Source organism: Astyanax mexicanus, chromosome 15 (genome assembly GCF_023375975.1).
Source record: "Astyanax mexicanus isolate ESR-SI-001 chromosome 15, AstMex3_surface, whole genome shotgun sequence".
In the NCBI taxonomy this organism is placed as follows: domain Eukaryota; kingdom Metazoa; phylum Chordata; class Actinopteri; order Characiformes; family Acestrorhamphidae; genus Astyanax; species Astyanax mexicanus.
The window spans coordinates 19,297,368-19,322,359 of record NC_064422.1 but is presented as its reverse complement, the minus strand read 5'-3'; the positions used below and the strand labels follow the sequence as shown (position 1 = coordinate 19,322,359).

Below are 24,992 nucleotides of genomic sequence, written 5' to 3'. Positions count from 1 at the left end.
ATTAGCCATGAAATATTCACACTGCTTTTTAGGATTTTTTTCAGATACATTTGGGATAATTAAACATGTGACAGGGTCAATATGACCCGGGAACACCACTGCTGGTTCTGACAAATGAACATAATAGGAGGGTTAAATATAGTAAAGTGCAGCATTTATAAGATGACAGTGTTTAGGCTTTCCCTCACATCTCCAGCATTTGTATTCAGAGCACTGATTGGCTCCTGGAAAATGCACAGAAATCCTTATTGGTTGTTGCATATTGAACTTTAAAGTTTGGTCACCAGTGGACCAGAGACAGGGCAAACTCTTTTTGATCCTAAAAGTTAATTGATAAACTCAAATAAAAGTGTTCTTGTTGGAATTGGGAGCAAAAAAAAAAAACGTAGCATCAGTGTGTCTGCCGAACGGTTAAATAAAAAACATGCTGGTTTATACTGGAATATGTTACTGGAATATGTTACAGTCTTAATAAAAGAAAGGTTCTAAACTGTTTGCCATTAGAGCAGGTTAAGCATAAGTTCTTAATTTGTATAGAACTTTTTTCTTCTTGTACAGATGTTTTTCAATTTTACAATCAAACAAATACAGGTTTCTATAGATTTTTTTTTAACTTCTGAGATTTTGTAACTAACGTTTTTTGGTTTTCGGAACATAATAACATATACAATTAACGTTCTTAGAATGTTTAGTCTGTTAAGGTTTCTGGATGTTCTTAGAACATTTTTATTTACCATTTTTAAACCATTTTCTGGTAACATGGCTGCAATGTCACTTGTGTCCATGTTTTATATTATTGTTTGGAGAATGTAGCTTTAACGCAGGGGTCGGCAATTAAGTTTGGCTGCGAGCCAGATATTTTCCAAGCCATTACGTGGCGGCCATTAAAAAAAAATCTGTTTTGGAAAATGATGTGTAATGGGATGGAGTGCTACAGACTAGTAGCTCTCCAGGCCAGAGGGTTGTTGAACCAAATTGCAGAACAGTTGATCTCAAAGCAGGTAAACCCAAGAAGAAAGGGAAAAATAAATAAATAAACACACCGGGATCGAACCTGTGTTATAAGTGTCGCGGTCCAATACACTATCGCTGCCCCGGCTAGTGAATTGGGACATGACCAGGAAAAAAACACCCTTATAAGGAGATAAGGAAAAATGAGGACGGGTGGTAACTAAACTCACCTCGAGTGCGAGAGACAGAGAGACAGGGGAGGAATGTAAACAAAAGCTCTCAAGAGAAGCTTTGTTCATTATAGTTCAAACAACCTCACGGGCCAGATGTTCCGTCTATTGCCGGCCCCTGCATTAACGTTTCCATAATGTTAGTATGTTAGTAGTAAATGTTACGTGAAAATAACTGCGCTAATTGTGTTAATCCAAACCATTATTATGTCACATGTTTTGAGAACATTCTAGGAACATTATTTTTAAAAGTTAAACACTGAACTTCATAAAACCTTTTCAAAACAGGAATAAAGGTGTCCAGGATCCAGGTACATGCTAATTATTCTCTGTTCTTTTTTAACAGGGTGGTTGACGGGATAGAGGATAATGGGCGAGTGTTTCACTTCAATGCCGAGCACAGTGGGAGCAACACCAGCGCGATGGAATCCAGAGGTAATTAGGAGATCTTCTAACACAAAAAGTCTGCCAGCGATCAAAGGTCCACTGGTATCTACCAGAAGTGCTTCAAGAAAAGATAGCCGGTGATCCAGTGACAGGGTCATGAGAATACAAGACTCATCCATTAGATCAGAGTCTCTCAAACTGTGAAACCAGAAACAGTCATTTAACATAATACCAAGTACCAGTCGAAAGTTTGGACACACCTCAAAGTCAGTCAGGTATTTTTTTTAATGTTCTGCATTGCAGCTTAATACTAATGCTAATTTAAGTCATCCATTATTTAGCAAACGCAAAAAGTGTTAATCAATCCAGAATATGTTTTTTAATAGACATCTTTTCATTAATACGATCCTGACTTGCACTTGAGTGTTATTATTAAAGCTAATGCAGACTAGCCAAATGTAGCCGGCTAATGGCTAACTGGTGATGCTAACTGTCTTCCAAGCAGATCGATAGCAGATCGACAGTTCTATTCAAGCAATAGAACACGAGAGAGAGAGTGTGTTATCTTAAAGAGCATCACAGCCGTGATGTTATTCACGATAACACGTGATCTTGAATGTTCTGTTGGCTTTATACAACAGGTGTTTTTTCACAAAATGAATAAAGAAAATAAATCAAAGAACCTTAAGAAATTTATAATGAACATGCTTTAATACGGACTGTGCCTTCTGAACTGTAACAGAACTGTACATCCAAAACAGTGTAGCTTGCTTTAGCTTAGCATTACCTTAGTGTAGCCTAGCCTGGCTGGTTACCATTCCGGCTGTCAGACTGTGGCAGAGGTAACTGATGGATTTTCTTCCACAAAAGACGGGCCAGTGCTGCAGGCTGCAGGCGAGCATGCCTTGGCTGGGCGCTAACCTTTGCTAAGCTAATGCTGCTGCTGCTGGAGGTGATGGTACAAAAATGTCCTGTGTGTATACGCCGTTATTTGGCAACGTGTCGGCAAAGTGATACAGATTTAGTGTGAGAATGCTGTGCTGTTATAACAAATATCAGCATGGTTAGAACACTTCTGAACCAATCAGATTTTGAGGTCAGAACTAATTATTGTATAATGTTGAATATAATATGTGTATGATGTCTATAGGTTACTCAGATCCTTGGTTTTGAAGGTCAGAAAAGCAGCATGTAGCCCTCAGTTGGGTTCTGAATGATATTGAACTATAAAGAAATGTGTGTTTAAAAAAAGTGTCTAAAGTCCTGCCACTATGATCGGGAGATTGCTGGTTCGAATCCGGGTTATGCAGCTTGCCATCAGCTGCCGGAACCCTGAGAGAGCACGATTGGCCTTGTTCTTTCTGAGTGGGTAGATGGCGATCTTTCCACTTATCACTCTTAGGGTGATGTCAATCAGCACCAGGCATCTGTGAGCTGATGTATCGGAACCGAGTCGCTGCACTTTCCTCCGAGCATGCTGTGCTCTTCGGTAATGCTGCAGTAGCTACAGATTAAAAAGAGGTGATGGTTTCAGAACCACTGGATTAGATTCATGGAGATCCCACCTTTTAGAAGCTTACAGAAGCTGTCAATGCTTTGTTGCCAGATACAACAGGACACGTTCTGAGATGTTTTAAAATCCATGTCTCAGTGGGACAGAGATAATCTTGGGGTAGAGGCTTCCATTACTTGTCGGCTTTATTATTATATTATATTATACTTTATACTTTATTATATATTATATTATAAGCCTGTAAATTAGAGTTTGAGCTGAACTATGGCTTCAGTTCTTTGTGCAGAAGTGTCGAGAGCAGGTGAGGAACAAGCAGTACAGGGTGAAGGATCTTCTCTCAGTGCAGGAGGTAGCGCTGCAGGGGGGGCTGACATTGAGAACAGCTGTCAGAGGCTACAGGTGCCAAACCCCATCAGCTTTGAGGAGAGTGGAGAGGTCAGGGCAGGTCAGGAGAGAAGGTGCAAGAAGGTGAGAGATGTTTGGGGTAAGGAAGGGTCAGTGATGGAAAACTCCACTGCAGAGTTTCTTTTCTCCCAAGTTATTATGTCTCCTTTAATAAAATTGTCATGCTGTGAAGAGGTAGATTTGGTATACAGTTAATGGCTGATTTGATTAATGTTATAATGCTTATTTTCTTTTCTCAAATAAGTAAAGAAAAAAATGACTTAAGAAATGAAGGTCAGCCAATCCTAAAACAATTGAGATCTATCCCAAAAAAGAGTATCCACAAGTGCAGAAGAAGAAATCATCAAAAATGTTATGTTATGATGAAAATGGCTCTCATCAGGACTGCCCTTGGAAAGGAAGCCCTTTGTGAAAAAGTTGTGTATTTAAATGTAAATAATAGTGTAATTAAACTACATGCGGAATCATTAAAGTATACTTTTTCTCCTTATACCTACATTTTTACCTCCTTAATCTGTATATTTTTTTTAAGGTATACTTTATTTGACTGTGTTGATTCTGTAATGAATATTTACTTTATAAAAATACTATATATACCATATTTTTTGCCATATAAGGCACATTGGATTATAAGGCACATTGGATTATTAATAACCACATAGTTTCTGGTCTATTTTCATACGTAAGGCGTAGCGGATTATAAAGAGCATTATGCAACACTGGTAAGAAACAGGGAAGTTGCCGTGTTTTCCTTTTAATTCAGGAGGTCTCGCCGCTGGGTGGGAGTGGGGGGATAGTTAAGTTAAGTAAAGCTAAGCTAAGCTAAGTAAACAAAGGTGTAGTTCTTAAAAAAAACAAAAACATTTTCTTTCAAAGTCAAACGAGCGCTGGATTCAAGGATTCAAGGATTCAAGGAGATTTTATTGTCATTCGCATCACATGTGGTACATGAGGTGGAACGAAATTGTGATCTCATGATCCAGTTTTACACCCAAAGAGCTGTTATTAATAGATATATAGATAAAAAAAGAATACAATAAAAGAAATAGAATCTACACAAATTTCTCTTCTAAAAAACTGTTTATTTGAGTGAGTAAAGCACTTCTGTTTGTTTAGAGTGATGTTTGAATGTGATGTTAAATCTATAATTTAATCAACATTTATGTTTTTAATGTTCAGTTGGACAGCTAACACAAATATACTTAAACTGTATTAAATAGTGGTGAAAATAACATATGACTAGTATACTCAGTATACATTTAATGCACATTTATATCATTTTAACTGCAAACAAGTAGTAATCAAGCATAAATTAATGGTTTTCAAAATAACATAACTTAAATACAGACCTATTTTACAAGTGAGTACTGATTAATAACAATATTATTGTATTTTTACAGATTCTGTTCAGGTGAACACCACCCTGCTCCAGGAGACTGAAGAAGTGAGGCAGAGCATCGGTCAACTCAACAAAAAGGTTAGTTAGCTAAAAGGTTAAGAGTGTTTTTAAGTGTAGATAAATGACATATTGAAGGTTCATCACTCGGCTGAGGCCAAAGAAATTAAACTGCTATTAAGTTCATTCATTTATTTTCTTGAATTTGAATCTATAAAAAAAATAAGAAGTTACAATCCCTCAATAAGAAGTTACAATCCCTCTTTTTTATCTAAGGTTTTTAGGATCATTAAGTCAAGTCAAGTCAAGTAGTTTTATTGTCAATACTGCATATGTACAGGACATACAGAGAATTGAAATTACATTACTCTCCTTCCCAATTTTACAGCAAGTACAGATAATAGATATAATAAAGGAGAATGGGAGACACTATGTGTACAATACAGCAGGGACACAAATAGACATACATGAGACAAAAACAAGGTGCAGTGGTGTGGGGGAGGAATAGATATATAAATATGAGTAAAAATAAGTAAAAAGTCCTGAAGGGAGGGGAGAGAGGTGCCAACAATCTTCTCAGCTGCTCTCACGATGCGCTGGAGGGTCCTGCGGCAGGATGCTGTGCAGGCCCCGTACCACACGGTGAAACAGCTGGTCAGAATGCTCTCGATGGCCCCTCTGTAGAAGGTGGTCATGATGGGGGTGGGGACTCCAGCTCTTCTCAGCTTGCGGAGAAAGTAGAGACGCTGATTTGCCTTCCTGGCCAGTGACGCTGAGTTGGTGCTCCAGGAGAGGTCCTCTGTGACGTGCACACCCAGGAACTTGGTGCTGCTCACCCTCTCCACAGCAGTTCCGTTGATGAACAGAGGAGTGTGCAGTGTGTGAGTTCTCCTGAGGTCCACAACAATCTCCTTGGTCTTCTCTGTGTTCAGAGAGAGATTGTTGTGTTTGCACCAGGAGGCCAGACGGCTCACCACGCTCCTGTAGTGTGACTCATCGTTGTTGCTGATGAGACCCACCACCGTCGTGTCATCCGCAAACTTGACGAAGAGGTTGGAGGTGTGTGCTGGTGTGCAATCGTGGGTCAGCAGAGTGAACAGAAGGGGGCTCAGCACACATCCTTGGGGAGCCCCTGTGTTCAGTGTGGTGATGCTGGATGTGCTGCTGCCAACCCGCACTGCCTGTGGTCTTCCAGTCAGGAAGTCTAACAGCCAGTTGCACAGTGAAGTGCTCAGCCCCAGACTGTCCAGTTTGTGTATGAGCTGTTGGGGGACGATTGTGTTGAATGCTGAGCTGAAGTCAACAAACAGCATTCTGACGTAGGTGTTCTTCTTGTCCAGGTGTGTGAGGGCTGAGTGGAGAACAGTGGAGATGGCATCATCGGTCGAGCGATTTGACCGATAAGCAAACTGGTAGGGGTCCAGGGCGGGGGGGAGCAAAGACTTGATGTGATGCATGACTAGTCATTCGAAGCACTTCATGAGGATGGGGGTGAGTGCAACTGGACGATAGTCATTGAAACAGGATGGCGATGCCTTCTTTGGGACAGGGATGATGGTGGTGGCTTTGAAGCATGTGGGAACCACCGCCTGACTCAGAGAGGTGTTATAAATGTCAGTATAAACCTCTGCGAGTTCCCAGGCACAGTCTCTCAGCACACGGCCAGGAATGTTGTCAGGCCCAGGAGCTTTCCGAGCATTGATCCTGCTGAATGCTCTCCTCACACTGTCTGGGGACAGCGTCAGCACCTGGTCACCAGGAGGAAGGATGGATTTCTGGGCGGGTGTGTTGTTGAGTGGCTCGAACCTTGCGAAGAACCCATTCAGGTCGTTCTGCATGTGTCACTGTCGCAGGTCTGTGGATGTGGTTTATAGCCTGTGATAGACTGGATACCCTGCCACAGGTTCCGTGTGTCTCTGCTGTCACTGAAGTGTTGGGAAATCTTCTTTGAGTACAGCCTCTTAGCTTTCTTGATCTCGCGGGACAGTTTGGCCCTGGCTGACCTCAAGCCTGCCTGGTCACCTGTTCTGAAGGCTGCATTTCTAGCCTTCAGAACAGCAAGGAGCTTGTGGACCTCTCCTGTCAGCCATGGTTTCTGATTCGCTCGAACAGTGACGGTCTTGAGGTCGGTTACATCATCAGTGCACTTGGTGATGTAGGCAGAGACAGTTTCTGTGTACTCCTGAATGTCTGTGGAGTTGTTGTGGTTGGCAGCCTCTCTGAACATATTCCAGTCTGTTGTGCTGAAACAGTCCTGAAGTGCCTCTGAGGAACCCTCTGGCCATACTCGTACCTGCTTAAGAACTGGTTTGGTGACTTTAACCAGTGGTCTGTAAGCTGGCATTAGCATAATGGTGAGGTGATCAGAGGCTCCCAGGTGGGGGAGGGGGGAGGCTCGGTAGGCTCCTCTGTGTGTAGTAAAGACCTGGTCCAATATGTTGTTTCCCCTGGTTGGAAAGTCTATGTGTTTAAAAAGTCCAGAAAACACACTCTTTGGGTCTGCATGGTTGAAATCTCCAGCCAGAATGAGAAAAGCTTCTGGGTGTGCTGTCTGCTGCTCACTGATGTACTGGTACAGTTCATTCAGTGCTTCACTCCTCACGCTGTTGTTGGAGGTCGGAGGGATGTAAACAGCAGCGATCAGCACGGCGGAGAAATCTCTCGGTAGATAGAACGGACGGCACTTGATAATCATCAGTTCCACTACCGGTGAGCAGTGTTTACAGACCACAACAACGTTTCGACACCAAGCATCGCTGATGTAAACACAGCGTCCGCCGCCGCGGCTCTTACCTCCGTCAGCTAGCGCGCGGTCCGCCCGATAGCATGTTAGCCGCTCCAGCTGAACGGCGTGGTCCGGGACGCTGTTGTTGAGCCAGGTTTCGGTGAAAACATAAACACAACAGTCTCTCACGGTCTTCTGAGTTGACTGAAGTAAGCGGATGTAGTCCAGTTTATTGTCCAGAGAGCGTACATTGGCCAAAAGTACGGTGGGGATAGCTGGCTTGTGTGGGCTAGCCGCTAGCCTCGCTCGGATACACCCGCGCTTACCCTGTTTCTGCCTTCTCGCCTGCCACCTGTGGCCCTTCCATTGTGGGCGAGCTACAGCGGTGGGGGTCGGTGGGGTGCGGGTGTCCGGAGCACGCTGCAGACTCGCAGTTCTTCTCGGAGTCCGCGGTTTAACTCCAAAAGTGAGTTTCTGCCGACTCCAAGCAGAAACTCACGGCTGTAGGTGCGCTTCAGGACGTGAATGCACGACAAAGACGTACAAAAACACTGCGACTTACGAGACAAAAAACACGAAAACGCTGTTTCCTCGGGGGGGAGAGAAGCCGCAGCGTGTGCACGCGCCGCCATCTTGGATCAAGATGTGGCAATTGGAATAAATCCAATAAAAATAATTAAAAGACCAAATAGCTTTATTTAAATCAAGCTATAAAAAACACAATTCAACTAATCTAAAACAAGAAAAGAAAAGAACAAAACAAATCTTTGTTTCCCAAATGTTTCCCAAAACATTCTTATGGCTAAGAACTTCATACCCTTACAAACTTTTCCCCGAAAACCTTCGTAATTTACGTAGTTCTTAATCTCGTTCTGTATCTTAAAGAATTGTGACCCACTTTTAATAGCTTGCGAATACCTTAATTGCTATTTGCTGGTTAGCTTAACTACAACTGGAAGCATTTACCAAGACCCAGAGTGCATTTTACACAGAAAAAAGCATCATTAAAATGCCTTTAATCAATCAATCAATCAACCTTTATCTTAACTCGGAAGTACATTGAGAGCAACCCTCATTCTCAATGTAGCCAAATAGAGGAATTGACATGATAAAGAAAATAATAAATGCATTTAATCATTTTAAATTAACAGTTATGAAAGATAAAATAAATAAAGATAATACAAATATAAAAGAAAATAGTAAAACTTGGTTTATTTAAGAAATTAAGATAAAAAGTTGATAAGATTATTGCAAAAAAAGGTTAAATTTAATTTAATCAGTTACTCAACCCTTGCTACAGTTCAGTACCAGTTTTACTGCTTTTCTTTTTTTTTCATGTCATATAACTGCCACTGTTCATTACTAGCTGAATCTTCTCAATTTAGACTGTAGACTGTTTAGATGTAGTTCTATTTAGATTTAGCCTGTTCAAGACATGAGTAGCAAATTTGGAAGATGTTGGTATTTCAGGCCTTTTATAAAAATGGTCGGTTTTTAACTAATAAGGTTAGTTCTTCTTTCTATTATCTATTATTATTTTCTTTTATTTATTTATTTATAACCTCCCCCTAGGCGTTATTGAATGTTGTATATGGGCTTAAGGAAGTACGCAGCAGGCTGCGGGCTCTTTAATGCGCTCGGCAAGGTGCTGTCTGCTTATTATTCATTTGAATGGGAATTGATGTCAGCGGTTTGAACTGGACACAGATGGATCCGGGCGCATTATGATGTAGGGGGCCATAAGTAACATTCAGATGCACGCTTTGTGCCTTTGTCTCTCTCACACACACACACACACAGTCACACACTCACTCACACACCTCACACAGATGGGCTCAGGTAGGCTGGGAAGACTCTACATTAATTAAGACACAGGGGGTGCTTCTGCAGCGCGGATAAAACTGAGGAAGTGCTGACTTCACGTTCTGCCAAAAAAGAAACCCCGTGCCCCTCCTCCCTCCACCTCCAGCCCCCCCAGCGGCCGTCTTTTCTTCCTATTTCTGTTCCCTCCTTCTCCCTCTCCCCCCTGGGCTTTGGTTCTGAAATGGAGCAGGTCTCGGGTTTGCGCAGGCTGGCGTCAGAGGCACTGCAGAATCCGCAGCTCGGTTGGATAAGCTGTGATGAATGGGCTGCGCACAGAGTTTCTTGTTTATTAGGTAGATGTTGGAGACAAAGTTCACTTTCTTCCCCCCCCCACCCCCCTAACTAGGTTTGTGTCCTTAAAGTACCCTTAAAATTTTTAATAAAAAAATATTGGTCAGCTCATTCATGCTATTCATTTAGTTTATTATTTAGTACAGTATGTAGTCCATCAAGTGAGCCATTCCAACAAATAACCCTACGTCAACTATTTCTCTCTTTTATTAAAAAAATATATATTTAGTTTAGGTGAATAAAGCAATTTTTTTTTTCTTATCCGAAAAATGAGTTTGATATAGAAACATTGGTCAGACCATTCACAATATTCATTTAGTCCATTGTTTTATCCATTATTTAGTCTAAGATTTATTCAGTCTTTGATTCCATCTTTGATTCTGTCATTTATTTCATTATTTATTGAGTTATTTCATTCATTATTCAGTACAGTATGTAGTCCATCAAGTGAGCCATTCCAAGAAAATAACTCTACATTAACCATTTTTCTCTTTTATGAGAAATCTATTCATTTTAGGTGAATAAAGCAAATTACATTTTTTCCTACCGGAAAAAAAGAGTTTGATATAGAAACACTGGTCAGATCATTAACAATATTCATTTATTCTATGATTTAATCGTTATAGTCCATTATTTAGCCCATTATTATTCCATCTTTTGGTCCATTATTTAGTCCTTTATTTAGTTTAGATTTTAGTCATTCTAGTCTATCATTTAGTCCAACTCTATGAATCATCTAGTCCATATTATTAAATCATTTATTCCATTTAGTGCAATATTTAGTCCACCTTTTTCACCATTTTGTCTATTATTTATTATCGTTTAGTCCATCATTTATTCCAATATTTAGTCCATCAGTTGAGCAATTTGAAAACGAATAACCCTTTTGACCATTTCTTTCTTTTATGAGAAATCAATTTTCTTTTGTATTGTTATTGTTATTTTAAGTGAATTCATAATTGTAGAAAGTTTATAAAAAAAAAAACATTTTGTAATGTAAAAAAAATCCAAATTAATCTTAAGAATAACAGATTTCTCCCAAAAGAGAGAAATGATCGATATATGGCTATTGGTTAGAAGGGGCTTAATTATTATAAGGGTCAGTTATTAGTTTTTCATTAAATTCATTTATAGTCAGTTACCTAGATAGAGAATAAGCATAGTGGAAGACTTTCTTTTAATGTAAAAATCTCTATTTAAAATATTGTATAGTTCGAAACTACTGACCCTTAATTCATGAATTAGTCCATAAGTTAATGCATCGTTTAGTCCAACATTTAGTCCATTTGTTAATTGTTTTGACTGATTCTGACATGTTTACAGCCAGGTAGGGTTTTTTTTTGTTTTTTGTTTTTTTCAACTTTTCCCCCCCAAATTTCTCCAAGTTCCATACATTTCTTACTTAAGCATATTTTCACCACCATGCCCTCAGAGACACCCTGCACCCACATACTGAACTCCATTCCTGTCTTTTTTCATCTTTAGATGGGCAGCCTGAACCAGGAGGTTGCTCAGCTAACCAAGGACCTGCACCACATGATGCATCTTCTGCAAGCACAAGTGGCTGTTCATCACTATACAGCCTCACTGTCCTCCTACCCTTACGGTGTGCACATGATGTCCAACCCAGCTACCAGCACTGCTCTGGCCTACAGCATGGGCCCCAGCATGCACCTGCACCAGGAGGCCCATGGCCATCATCATCAGGTGGACCACACAGTCTCGGAGAACGTCGGCAACCTCGGGGCCAGTGCGTGGAACCACAGCGGAGCACATGGTATGAAATATTCTTTTTTTTTCAAACCCTTATATGTCTTTTCTTTCAAAACAATTGCCATTTTTGCATAAAATATTTTGGTTTTAAATTCTGTTGGAAGCACAGCTACCAGTACAAGCCTATAATACAGAGAGCTTTCTTGGGAGTGTCTATGCTGCATACCTGACTGAATATATGGAATATATGGGTGCAACATAATTAAAAAACTAATTTGTGAACCCCTATTCATAGCAAGTTTTACCTAAACTGAAACTTTGCTTGTTCACTAAAATATTGTTTTGGGGGAATTGTGTTATTTTCATTGTTTTATGTTTTTAAGTTTGAAGTTTGAAGCAATATTAGTGTCTGATTAAGAAAATACATTCTGTTAAAAGACTGACAAACCAAGAGTGACACTAAATTCTTTCCACCTAAAATAAGTTAATTAAGCTTCTTAAGAGACCGGTTATAAAAATGGTAGTAGGACATTAAAGATCAAATAAATATTTTTACATTCAGTTTTTAAATACATTTAAAGCAAATTTGTAGTTTTTCTCAAGTAGAGATCTAAAGGTAGGAACTTACAAACTCTCAATCATTTTGTTTCTTAAACTTTTAGCTTGCTTTTTAAAGTATGATTTGGGTCATTGTCTTGCTGGAAGACCCATGACCTCTGACTGAGACAAAGTTACCATACTTTACCAAAAAAAATCCTGACTGTGGCTTTTTTTATTATGTATTTATTTCTTTCAATGCAATTGAAGGAAAACAAATGTGAATACTAGAGTTTGGTAATCGTCAATTTCTAGGAAAAATGTTGCATTTGCTGAAAAACGTGTATGGGTGGATATGGATTTTAATACTGCTGTTTATATGACAGTAAATAAGAATCACAATTCTCAACTTCTTTGACTTAAGCCCATCAAAGCCATATCTGACTGTAACTCACTTTAAATGATTATAATTCAAATAATATAATAATATAATGTTAATGTCCTTACTGTTAAACTATAACCTTTAAACTACAAGTATATACAACTCCGGAAAAAATGAAGAGACCACTTCAGTTTTTGAAACAGTTTCTCTGATTTTACTATTTATAGGTTTATGTTTGAGTAAAATGAACATTGTTGTTTTATTCTATAAACTACAGACAACATTTCTCCCAAATTCTTAATAAATATATTGTCATTTAGAGCATTTATTTGCAGAAAATGAGAAATGGCTGAAATAACAATAACTTTTCAGATCACTCAGAAATCAATATTTGGTGAAATAACCCTGTTTTTTAATCACAGTTTTTATGCATCTTGGCATGTTCTCCTCCACCAGTCTTACACACTGCTTTTGGATAACTTTATGCCACTCCTGGTGCAAAAATTCAATCAGTTCAGTTTGATGGCTTGTGATCATCCATCTTCCTCTTGATTATATTCCAGAGGTTTTCAATTTGGTAAAATCAAAGAAACTCATCATTTTTAAGTGTTCTCTTTAATTGTATTTTGTCTATACTCTACGTTGTCTAAACCATGTCTGTGTTTCAGGTGCTGCTAATGCAAGTGTTCAGGAACAGTCAGAAGGTCAAGCACACTTCAACCCTCTCTCTGATCCTCTTCATCAGCCTCCTGGTAGCCCTGATCCTGGATCCTCTAAATGGACCTCCACCACCTCCTACTACACCCCTCACCAACATTCCCTCACCAGCTCTACTCTCCTCAGAATCAGCCCAGGTCCTCACGGTGTGGAAGCACAGGGTACTCAAACAGGGCTCGAGGACCACGCACCACCCCTTAGCGTCTTCACCGGGAGCGGAGGCCTTGCTAACATTAGCCGCTCACAGCCCATTTTGTGTTCTGTGCCTCAACAGAACTTGGACTACTCGCACTTACTGTCCAGCGCACCAACGTCCACGCATTCCCTCCTGATGGCCAGCCGCCCATATCCAAACCTCAAGCCGTCTGCTGAGCCCGCCATGCCCCACTCAGCCCCGGCTCTGAGCGAACTCAACCTGAGCTCTGCGGTCGCCCACAGCGACCGAAACATCCCGGACACCTCGAGCCTCCTGGACGAGGACATTGAAGAAGATTGCGTCCTTCTGTCAGACCGTTCCCCTCCTCCTCCGAGGCTGGATTCTGCTTCTGTGGACCTTCCTATGGGGGACTTGAGCCACGTAGGCCACACAAGTCGCGAGTGCCTGCTGACCGAGCAAGGGTCAATGGAGAGCCAGGACAGCGAGATGTCCGAATCCAGGTCTAGGAGGTCCAGCACTGGGGCGCCGTCTCAAACCCAAAGCTCTGAAACCTCCTGGTGCCTGGACCTCATGGATTGAACATACCTTTATGTCCAAAAGTATCTAGAAACTCGTAAAATTTGGGATATCCACAAAGTTCTTCGCTAAAGTGGATGTTAGAACAGTATGGAGAGTCCCCAAAAGTTCACAACACCCAAAGTCAAACATAAGCTAGATGGTTATGAAGCTCGCCAGCGCTGGGCTGGATTCTTTGGAGTAATGAAGCTCCAGTGAATACCTGCAAAAGTATTTATACCCACTGATTTATTTTATTTTACAATTAGTTCATTTAAAATGATAAACCAACACAAAGTGAAACATAACTGTGAAGTGGAACGAAATATTATGTGGTTTTCAAAGTGTTCAGTCCTATCAATACTTAGTAGAGCCACCTTTCGTTGCAATTACTGCCTCAAGCCTTTTGAGGTGTGTCTCTACCAGCTTTGTGCATCTCCAGACTACAGAGATTTTTGCCAATTCTTCTTTTGTAAAACAGCTCAAGCTCAAGACAGGTTGGACGGAGAGCGTCTGTTAAATGCAATTTTTATTTCTTGCCTCAGAAGCTCAATGGCAGGGGATGTAAACAAATTTATAAAAAAAATAGCCTTTAAAAACCCATTTAAACATGCATATGTATGCAAAGTGAATTTAAGAGCAACTGAATTTGGAGAAACTGAAGAGGTGCATGACAAGTGCATGTATAAAAGTTTCTACAAAAAAAATTAAGTATCAAAACTAAACAAAATAAATTAGGCCACAAAATCACATATTTCACTTCTTTGCATATCTCCCTTAATTCTCTCTACCCCCCCCCCCCCCCCACACACACACACACACAAAAAGTACAAAATCAGATGAGAATTTATTTATTTTTTTATTCTTAAAATGTATTTTATGTATTTTTTCAAGCTGTCTGCAATCCGCCCAGAATGTTTTGGGCCGACCCCACCAGTTAAGAATTGCTACTCTATGGGAAATAAGGGCAGAACTTTGACTGCGCCATTCACTAAACCATTCCACTGTAGCTCTGGCTAAACTGTATCATGTGGATTTCTGCAGCTCCTCCAGAGTGACCATGGTCCTTTTGGCTGCTTCTCTGACTAGTGTTCTCCTTGCTTGATCTGGCAGTTGTAGAATACTTTTTGCGTTGGACAATAAATTAAACAGTTCTCATTGGCATGCTCAAATCTTGGAGCTTGGGATATGTTTTTATATCCTAACCCTGCTTTAAACTTCTCCTTCTTTAAACTTTATCTCTGACCTGTCTGCGGAGTTTGCTTGGTCTTGGTCATGATGCTGTTTGTTGGAGGCAGGTAATTGCACTAGAGTTTTGTTTTTGCACTGGATTTAATTTAGGGGTTTCAGAGTAAAGGGGGCTGAATACTTTAGCGCTTCACTCTTTGCAGGTTTTTATTTGATTAAGGTTTTGAAAACCATGTATCACTTTCGTGCCACTTACTTATTAATTATTATGTCCCACTTTGTGTTGCTCTATCACTTAAAATCTTGATAAAATACATCAAGTTTTAAGTTTGCGGTTGTGAGGTGACAAAATGTGAAAACGTTCAAGGGGTGTAAAAACTTTTGCAAGCCACTGTGATTAGCAAAAAATCAACAATGCTTTTGTACCTGAACAAAATAAAATAAAAAAAATAATCCAAGAATCAAAGAAGTAGCATTCCAGCTTTCTAGAAAGACTTTCTAGGAATTTTTAATCTGGACTAGCCGCAAACGTTGAGGGCAATCTAGGTACTTTTGGACGTATAGTTTATCATGGGGGCTCTGACCAACACTCCCAATTCAATTCAATGCAGACTAACTTTATATCCAGAGCTCCTGGGTTTGCAGTGATTGTTTTGCAGGTCTGAGAAGTGGCTTGGATATAACCTGGGATCGCTTGTTCGGTCCCATCCCTGCAAACGACTGTAAAACTATGCAAGACGCATGTCAATTGTGCATTATTACTTATTTATTTAATCAATGCTCAGTATACCACAACATAGCTAGCCTTTAATATTGCATATTTGCCGTGGTTAACTGAAAGCGAATGATAATAAATTATCCAGGGTGTTCTTTTTGGGCATTTTGTATAGAGGATTGCTGATATAAACAATCCGTTGTAGCATTGGACTGTAGCATTCACTAGTTACACCAGACTAGGTGCGCCTTCGCATTAACCCACATATTCGTTTCTCGTAGGAGTAGTTTAACATTCTGTATTTCTCTTACCTTCTTGCATGGTAAAGTTATTCATTCTTTTTCCTAAGGAAAAGGTATTCAACTGAAATGTGTTAACATTACAATTGTTGAAAAGTCGGAGCTCTGAAAAAAGAAAAACAAGCGCTTTGCCAGGGTCACGTGCGCCGTCTGAATTAGTCTATTTCTGAGAAAAAGACTTAAAGTTAGGTTCAAATTCCCACAGGCTTTGAAAACAGGTAGACCTGTAGATATGCAGACATCAATCAAAATGTGCAAAGACAGATTTTACTGAACTTTCAGGAATGCTTTATAATACAGCCCACAAGAGTGTAAGTTCCTTTAACTTCTATGTATTAACCAGTACATGCAAAATACTTAAGAGTTCTTACTGGTACATATTTACGTTTGCATTTACATTTAAGGCATTTAGCAGACGCCCTTATCCAGAGCTAGAGAGCAAAGCCAATTGCACTCTCTCTGGGCTCCAGCAGCTGATGGCAAGCTGCATGACCGGGATTCGATAGTTACTGAGACAATTTGTTTATGCTTGTTATGAAGAAAATGGCTATAAAACATAAATTTAGGTACAAACAAAGAAATGAGAACAGACAATTCTAACAAAATTTAATGTGTAGCTGTTGGCAAGCTGAACGACTGGGATTCAATAGTTACTAAGACTGAGATTTTTTTACGCTTGTTGTGAAGAAAATGGCCATAAAAGATAAATGTGGGTACAAATAAAGAAATGAGAACTGATAATTATATCATAGTTTAATGTGTAATTTCAATGTTTTATGGCCATTTTATTCACAACAAGCATGAAAAATATTGCCTCAGTAACTATTGAATCCCGGTCATGCAGCTTGCCATCAGCTGCTGGAGCCCTGAGAAAGGGCAATTGGGTGGGTAGATGGCGCTCTCTCCCCACATTACTCCAAAGGGTGATGTCGATCAGCACTAGGCATCTGTAAGCTGATGTATCGGAATCGAGTCGCTGCGCTTTCCTCTGAGCGCACTGTGATGCTACACAGCAATGCTAAAACATAAAATAACATAAAATAAAGCTTCTCATTACAGAGGAATTAAGGAACTGACAATAATAATTAATTGCTGGTATGCCTGCCTTCACCATCCTTTCTGAAGACATGCGATGATCTCAAGTTAACTAGTTAAGCAGCAGCTAGGTTGCTGAACTAGTTATATCTGTATCGGGTGTTAATGGGGAGGATTTTACTCAAAAACAAGAGGTAAGGGTACAAAAGAGAAATGGGATAGGGCCTTAAAAAGTTCATTTTTGTAACTTCCCTGTTTGAACCAGTAAATATTTACAAAATATTTACCAGGTTGTAATGGTACTTAAATGTATCTACAGCACTCAAAAAGTACAATCAGATACAAGAGAGTAACAATTAGGTAACTTTCTGACATTGCCATGTGATTTAACAAACTTGAAGTATAATTTTCTTGTATGTGTTTTTTTATATACAGTATATATTGTTTAAATAATACTTTTGCCCTGGGGCTCCGAGTGGTCTGGCACTGGCACTATGATTCGAATCCCACACTGGTTGCCATTAGCTGAGAGAGCACAATTGGCCTTGCTCTCTCTGGGGTGGGTAGATGGCGCTCTATCTCCACTTCACTCAAAAGGGTGATGTCGCTCAGCACAAGGCTGCATCTGTGAGCTGATGTTTTGGAACCGCATCGCTGCGCTTTCCTCCGAGCATGCTGTGATGCTACTCGGCATTTCAAAAATCGAGTATCTGACTTTACATGTATCGGAGGAGATAAAATAAAATAATATACTTTTACCTTTTGTTAATGGCAGTTAGGTTGGCTTTATTCCATTCGCACTCCAGAAATGTATTATGCTTATGCCTTATATAAATAATAAAATCATAATTGGCTTTGTCCAGTACTTCAGCTGCTCAAAACTGTCAGGCTGAAGTAGGAAGAAAATGTTATGGACAGTTATAGTAGGGTTGTAATGTCATGAAATTACATGTTAAATGTTGAAAAAAGTTACCCAATTGTTACTCTCTTATTCCTGGTTGTCCCCTTTTCTTTATTTGTACCTACATTTAAGTATCATGTAGGCACTTAAGACCCGGCAAGTATTTTGTATGTTCTGGTTCATACACTTTAAGTCTATAATTACACTATAAGTTTATACACTATATAGAAGTTCCACTATAAGTTAGGGGAATTTACACTCTAAAACGTGGGCTGTCTTATAAAATGCTACCGAATTTTCACTACAGTACTTCTACTTTCAAATGCATGAATTGGGGATCTCCATTAATGGTGAGACATTTTTAACATGAACTAACAAACCACAGATATTTAGGCTAGAATTGTCTATACTTTTGACCTTTTTAGAAAAGTTTTAAAAGGAGCTACTTCCACCAAATCCATCTACTTTTTGTTCCATCAAACTCGAGCATTCAGGACTATAAACGTAAATAAAGTTATTTAGAGAGTATTCCTCAAATTTGCAAATCTGCAACAGTTTTTTTTTTTAATTGTAGAAGATTTTGAGACATTAAAATCTGCATCAAAATTACAAATACTACAAAGGGTTCTTCAAGCGATGCCATAGAAGATCCGCTCTTGGTTTTAAAAGAAAGCCTGTAGTGATGTTTTTTAAGGTTAAAATCACCACCCTACACAAATAATTGGTACCACATTAAAATAAGACTACCTTTATAAAGGGTTTATAAATGGTTTACAATTAGTTTATTAATAGTTACTAATTAGGTTGTACATGCCTTAAAATCATTAATAATCAGTCATAACACATACGTAGAAAAGGCAACAATATAGATGGCTGTGGGTTCACTTTTTGGCAAACAACAGGTCATAGTTGCCCTTTCTACGTATGTGTTATAACTGATTATTAATGATTTTAAGGCATTTACAACTTAATTAGTAACCATTAATAAACTCATTGTAAACCATTTATAAACCCTTTATAAAGGTAGTCTTTTTTTAAAGTGGTACCAAATAATAATATGTCCTACCGATACAGTCCCCTGTTTGTGGAACATGATTCAGATGTAAGAGTAAAAGCACTGGCCGAATGCCCTAAATGTGATTAAAAATACCTTTTTACATGTTTGTCACATGAATTAAAGGTTATTTACCCATTTAAATGTTCTTTACATTTACAGATCTGTTTTACAAGCATGGTTCTTCTAAGACATCACACTGAAAGAACCTTTTGTTACACGTTTATACTTTATGAATTAGCCAAAAAAACTACTTTTCAGCGAACAGCACAAAAGAACACTTAGTAAAAAAATTTGTTTGAAAAAGTTTGATTACTTGATTAAGTATGTATTAACAATATGAAGCTCAATGAAATCTAATATCTAGTGTCTATCTTATGTTTAGTTTGTTTATTCATTCATTTTTTCCGGGAACACTTTACAATAAGGGTCACAAAAAGCAGAACTTACGACAGTAATAAAAAACATTATTAATTTGTTAATTTATGTCTCAACTAATTATTAACTGACACTAATTAAGACATTACTACATTTTTGTAGTTCTCTCATTAGTACTGTTCATTAAAGGGTAACTAAACCCCTTTAATGATTTAAGGGGCACTGTGTGATGATGTATGGGTTTAGAAGGGAGAGCTGATTGGCTGAGCAGCAGCAGCAGTGTGCCTCTGATAGCAGTGAGATGCAGATGGTTGGACGTCAGCAGTGGGTGGTATTATTGATTAGCTGATTTGCATACTGTGAGTGTACTAAAGTACAAGGACACATCATCCTCGCCTATATAGCACAGGTAAATCTGAGAGGGCGCTGCAAAGGCGTAAATTACCATAATAAAGCAACTTTTTTTAAAGGTTAGGAAATGTTTATTAAAAATTTTAAACAGCACTGCTATGTTTTACTACTTCAGAGGAACACATTTCAGCTATTAATGAAACAAAAATATGGTTAAGGGGTTTAGTGCCTCTTTAATGTAGCCTTAATGTAAAGTGTTACCTTTTTCCCAAATTCCAGTTTGTTCTGAAAACTTAAACAGGCAGAATTTTTCGAGCAAAAATTTTGTAAAGCGACTTAAAGCGAGCTAAATACATAAATTTTAAATCTAATAAATTTTCTAATGATCAAAAATAAAAACATAGTGATCCAATTTCCAATATTATGAGTTAAACTGGAGAAGAATTCGTTAAAAACAAAGTTGAGAATTCAGAGAGGCTTCTAGAACAAAGGCGACGTGCACCCACTCTCCGCATGGCTAACCTGTACTGTATCTGATGCCTTTATAAAGCAGATATGCACTGTACATAAATAAATACGCTACAATGGTTAGAGATCCTTTTGGCACAAAGCATTTATTTCTTACTCTGATGATCAGAGTCGGACTGTTATCAGTGCTAAACGAGCCGCCAGCATGTTTACATCTATTAGGGATGTGTCATTTATCAATAATCATCTATCCATATTTTTGATTTTAGCAATCAGTGATTGAAAGCTGTCCACAGTCTTCAGATTCAGAATCGTTAAAGCTAGCCACCGCAGATTACTGAGTGAACATTTTAGTAGCAGCAGCAATGTGAGGTTTGTTCATTTAAGGAACAAAATTTTGCCCACTTTAGAGAATTAAGGGCTTCTATCTTACACCGTGTTCAGGTCCTGTCGCAATGCCCATCGCTATCTTACACCCCGCCAACAATCTGTCTGCACTGTTTAAATAGCAACGGTGCTTGTCAGTATATGTATGTCGATAACCATGGTTGTCTCGAAGTAAAACGTGTTCAGGTAAATGCCTGGCGTATTGCTATCTCGGCAATGAAAAACACAGTGGGTCCGCAATGGGGAACTAGATGCTTCTAAAATATTAGAGGTTGTATCTTTTCTATACAGGAACTGCCAGTCCATTTATCATTATCTGATCAAATGGCACCTAAGGACACCTACCATCCATAGAGGGGGCTCCAACTAAAAAAGTTGGAAAACAACTGCTTTAAAACGTACACCAGATTGAACAAATTTGACTAAAATTGACCAAACACAACTATTAGTTTAATTTTAAACTATACATCAGCTAACAGACGCCCTGTGCTGCGGGCATCACCCTAGGAGTGATGTGGGAAGAGAGCGCCATCTACCCACCCGAAGGGAGCAGGCCCAATTGTGCTCCCTCTGAGCGCCGGCAACTTGATGGCAAAGCTGCATGAGCTGGGGTTTGAACCTGCAACCTCCCGCTCATAGTGGCAGCTCTTTAGACTGCTGGACTACTCAGCGCTGCTTGTAGTTTTTTTTCTTAAGTATCTAAAAGTACTCAAGTGCTGGAACCACCTAAGCTTGAGGCCAGACGCCAGGAGATCCACAGCTATCCATAGCACGCTCTGGCCTCGCTCTGCCCCCATCACTTAGCGCCACGCTAGCCAGCCGAGCGTCTGCTCACTGACATAACAGCACTGACAGGTCGCGTTGATCTTGTGTTGCAGTCGGTTTCATGTGACTCAGAGTCAGAGTCATGTGATGTGCTAGCCCTCAACATTCCAGATTGGTTAAATGTGGTGGAATTGGAATTGGGACCACTTATAATCAAAGTTATGTCAATGACAATGGATTATACATGATACACCAATACTTTTTGAGTATTGATATACAGTGCTTGTCTCTTTATAAAAAAAATTCAAACATTACTCAAAGGCAACACAAGTAACAGTTTTTAAATGTTGGGTTTTTTTTTGTTAGTAAGGGAGACAAAAATCCAAACTCAAATTCAAATTCCTTAGCCACACCCAGGCCTGATTACAACCACACCTGTTCTCAATCAAGAAATCACTTAAGTAGGACCTGTCTGACAAAGTGAAGTCCACCAAAAGATACTCAAAAACTAGACATCACTCCAAAATCCACAGAAATTCAGGAACTGAGATCTGGAAAAGGACCACAGTGAGAGCCATTATCCACAAACCACAAAAATGCGGATCTCTGGTGAAACCAGAGACTGTAAAAAAGATGGACGCCACGTCGCCGTTCCCTTTCATTTAATGAAAATGAAGCCAAAATCTCCCGCCATGTTGGCGATCCTGAAACCTGAGTCTGCGCAGTAGAGACCAGAGGAGGGAGAAAGACTGTGGAGAGACAGCCTACTCGTTTGAATAAACCCGCCCCTGAGGGCTGCCTCCACAGAACTACACACATAGTCTATGGTCCCACCCATACAGTCATTGGTCCCACCCCGGCTAGGTGAAACCCAGCCCTTTTACAATAACCACACCTTTTTGAATAGAGCTGAATAAAGTTTTTTAAAAAACGAGTTCTGTGGGGATATACAAGTTTTACAATATAAGCAAAGGTTACACTAGCTGTTGCATTTAAATAATGGAGGTAGAATTACAGTATATTGGAAAAAAACGTGATTGAAAAGTGTCTATTTAGCCATTCTGAAACCTATTGGGATGGGTGGCGTTACACAGATTTCTGCAACCGAACAGCAGGGGGCGCCCGACCTGTGGTGGCTTCACTTTTGAGAGACGATGCTCTGTCCAGCTATACACAGTCTATGGGTGAACTTGACTAACCAAATTTACCCCGAGAGAGCAGGGACGACTTACCCAAGAGGTCTCAAAAGACCCCATAACAACACTTGCCTCAGTTATGTGGTGAAAAAGCAAACTTGTCAAAATGTTAAGAAATAAAATGAACAAAATATTTTAAACTAGATAAAATAGCAAAATTAGTCTACACGTTTATGACCCATTGTCTTCTATTGTTTGCATATTGTTTCTCTCAGTTTATTTCATACCTCCGCTCAAACGCAGCAGTGAGCAATCTGACCCCAGCAATACACTGTATGTCATTTGTGGCTTATACTATTTCACATCTGTCTGTGCTACATACGTGAATGATTAATGATTAATGATCAAGTATCATTAAGAGATGATAAGAGAGATCACGACAAGGACAATAGGATGCGAGAGAGGTTGCTCAGAAAAGTGACACTCATGTCCCCTGTCTCCTGTCTCCCACTGTGGTACAGGTTAATACGACAGGTTTGATGTGACTTGATGAGTTTAATAAAATTAATTCTAGCTTTATCTTTTCAAAATTTTGACTTAATACCGAACCAGATGAGTAAACAACTCCTTCAAAGTATGGATTTGGTGTGAAATGGTTCACTATTGAAAAATGTACCAGTTTATCATGTCTACAACGTAATTATTGCATATAAAGCTTAGTTATTTATCATGTAAAATTAAACGTGAACCTACATTACATTTCGACAAGAATGTCTCCAAAGACGAGAGTGCATTAAAGAGATGTTTAATCCAAGATTATTATTATTATTATTATTTGCAAAGAATATTGAAACATATGGAAGAGACAAAAGAGAGAGAGAGAGAGAGAGAGAGAGAGAGAGAGTGACAGCTTCTAAAAGCAGATGGAAGCTGGTGATTTGATTGGTCGAGAGATGATATGATGTAGCATGAAGTCTCCCTGTAGAGAACTTTAGAACGTTTTATATTTGAACTTTTATTTTTGATTTATAACCCTTTCCACCATCAATCATTTTTACAAATATCGAAAAATATTTTAAGGAAAAACTTCACTGTCAACCCTACCATTACTATCTGAGGTTATACAGTACCAGTCAAAACTTTGCACACACCTCACTTCCTCTTATTCAATGTGTTTTCTTTCTTTTATGATTTTTTTTGCACCTGTAATAGAGTTTTCTCAGCATTTTGAAGGAGTTGCTGGAGGTGCTGTACGATAGTTGCTGCCTTTCCCTTCACGCTCTGAAGCTCCAGCTCATCTCAAATCACCAAATCCTCACTCAATTGGGTTTAGGTCAGGACATTGTGAAGGACAAACACTTTTTTGGTGTTCGTTAATAGTTTTAATGCCTTTAATATTAATTTAATCTGTAGAAAATACATTAAAAATGAGAAGAATATAAATAAAGAGCAAATGATGAAAAGGTGTGTCCAAACTTTTGACTGGTACTGTATTTGCTCAGCACTATAAAATCACTACACCATTCAAATAATAAAAAGATTGTGTATTTTAAAGACACAAGATCGTGTCATGTTTAATAAGCTACATAAATTAAGAAGTTTTGTTTTATTTTTTATTTTATTTTACATTGGATTAAGATGAAAAACAAATTTTGCACTAGTATTATGAGTTATGAGACACAGAAAAGAGCATTTTACAGAGGCACTCCGAAGCAAACAAAGGATGTCATGTTTAATAAGCTACATAAATTAAGAAGTTTTGTTTTTGTTTTGTTTTAGTTTTTTTTTTTTTTTGTTAAATTTTATATTGGATTAAGATGATTTTTTTTTTTGCACTAGTATCATGAGTTATGAGACACAGATAAGAGCATTTTACAGTGGCAGAGTCTCTCCGAAGCAAAGAAAGGCAGAGGTTCACAAATGTCTGAAAGGTTCACTATGTCTAAAAATTATGGAACAGTTTTAAAAATGCTCCTCAACATAAAATTGCAAAGATTTTGGATGTCCTATCATCTATAATTAAAGAAAAACTGGAAAAACTGGAGTAATCCCTGAGCGGAAGGGACAAAGCTTATGTTCAGTACTTAGTGCTGGTGATCTTCGGGCCCTCGGGTGGCACTGCATTATAAACAGGCTGCTTGTTTAATTTTACACTGGATTAAGATGCAAACAAAAAAAATTGCACTAGTATTATGAGTTATAAGTCGAATATGCTTGAAATCTCTGTAAAATCTCTTTTTTTCTCATCCTTTCTGAATGTATACATATCTGCAATGCAACTGACCTTCATCTGCAGACATTGTAGATTCAAATGATGCAGATTTTTTGAAATTTTATAATAATAATCATAATAATAATAACTGCTACACAATTCTTTCCTTGCTACTCAACCTTTCTTATTATTTTAACCTGAATTCCAGAATTGATCACAGTGTAAACAGTTGTCTATGTCTATGACTTCCTTGACTTGCTTGAAATGCTTTGAAAATGAGG

The 24,992-nt window shown here is 38.9% G+C and overlaps 1 protein-coding gene across 2 annotated transcripts in view; it reads left to right on the top strand.

The window, feature by feature from the left end:
- kcnh4b (potassium voltage-gated channel, subfamily H (eag-related), member 4b) overlaps positions 1-19,119 on the top strand; it is a 120,885-nt gene extending 101,766 nt beyond the window's left edge. For both annotated transcript variants that reach the window (XM_049464782.1, XM_022685436.2), the window contains 4 exons: positions 1,528-1,616; positions 4,887-4,963; positions 11,247-11,538; positions 13,062-19,119. In XM_049464782.1, coding sequence (XP_049320739.1) covers positions 1,528-1,616; positions 4,887-4,963; positions 11,247-11,538; positions 13,062-13,846 — 1,243 coding nt within the window. In that variant the 3' untranslated portion in view covers positions 13,847-19,119. The remainder of the gene's footprint in view (positions 1-1,527; positions 1,617-4,886; positions 4,964-11,246; positions 11,539-13,061) is intronic.
- Positions 19,120-24,992: the final 5,873 nt, after the last annotated feature.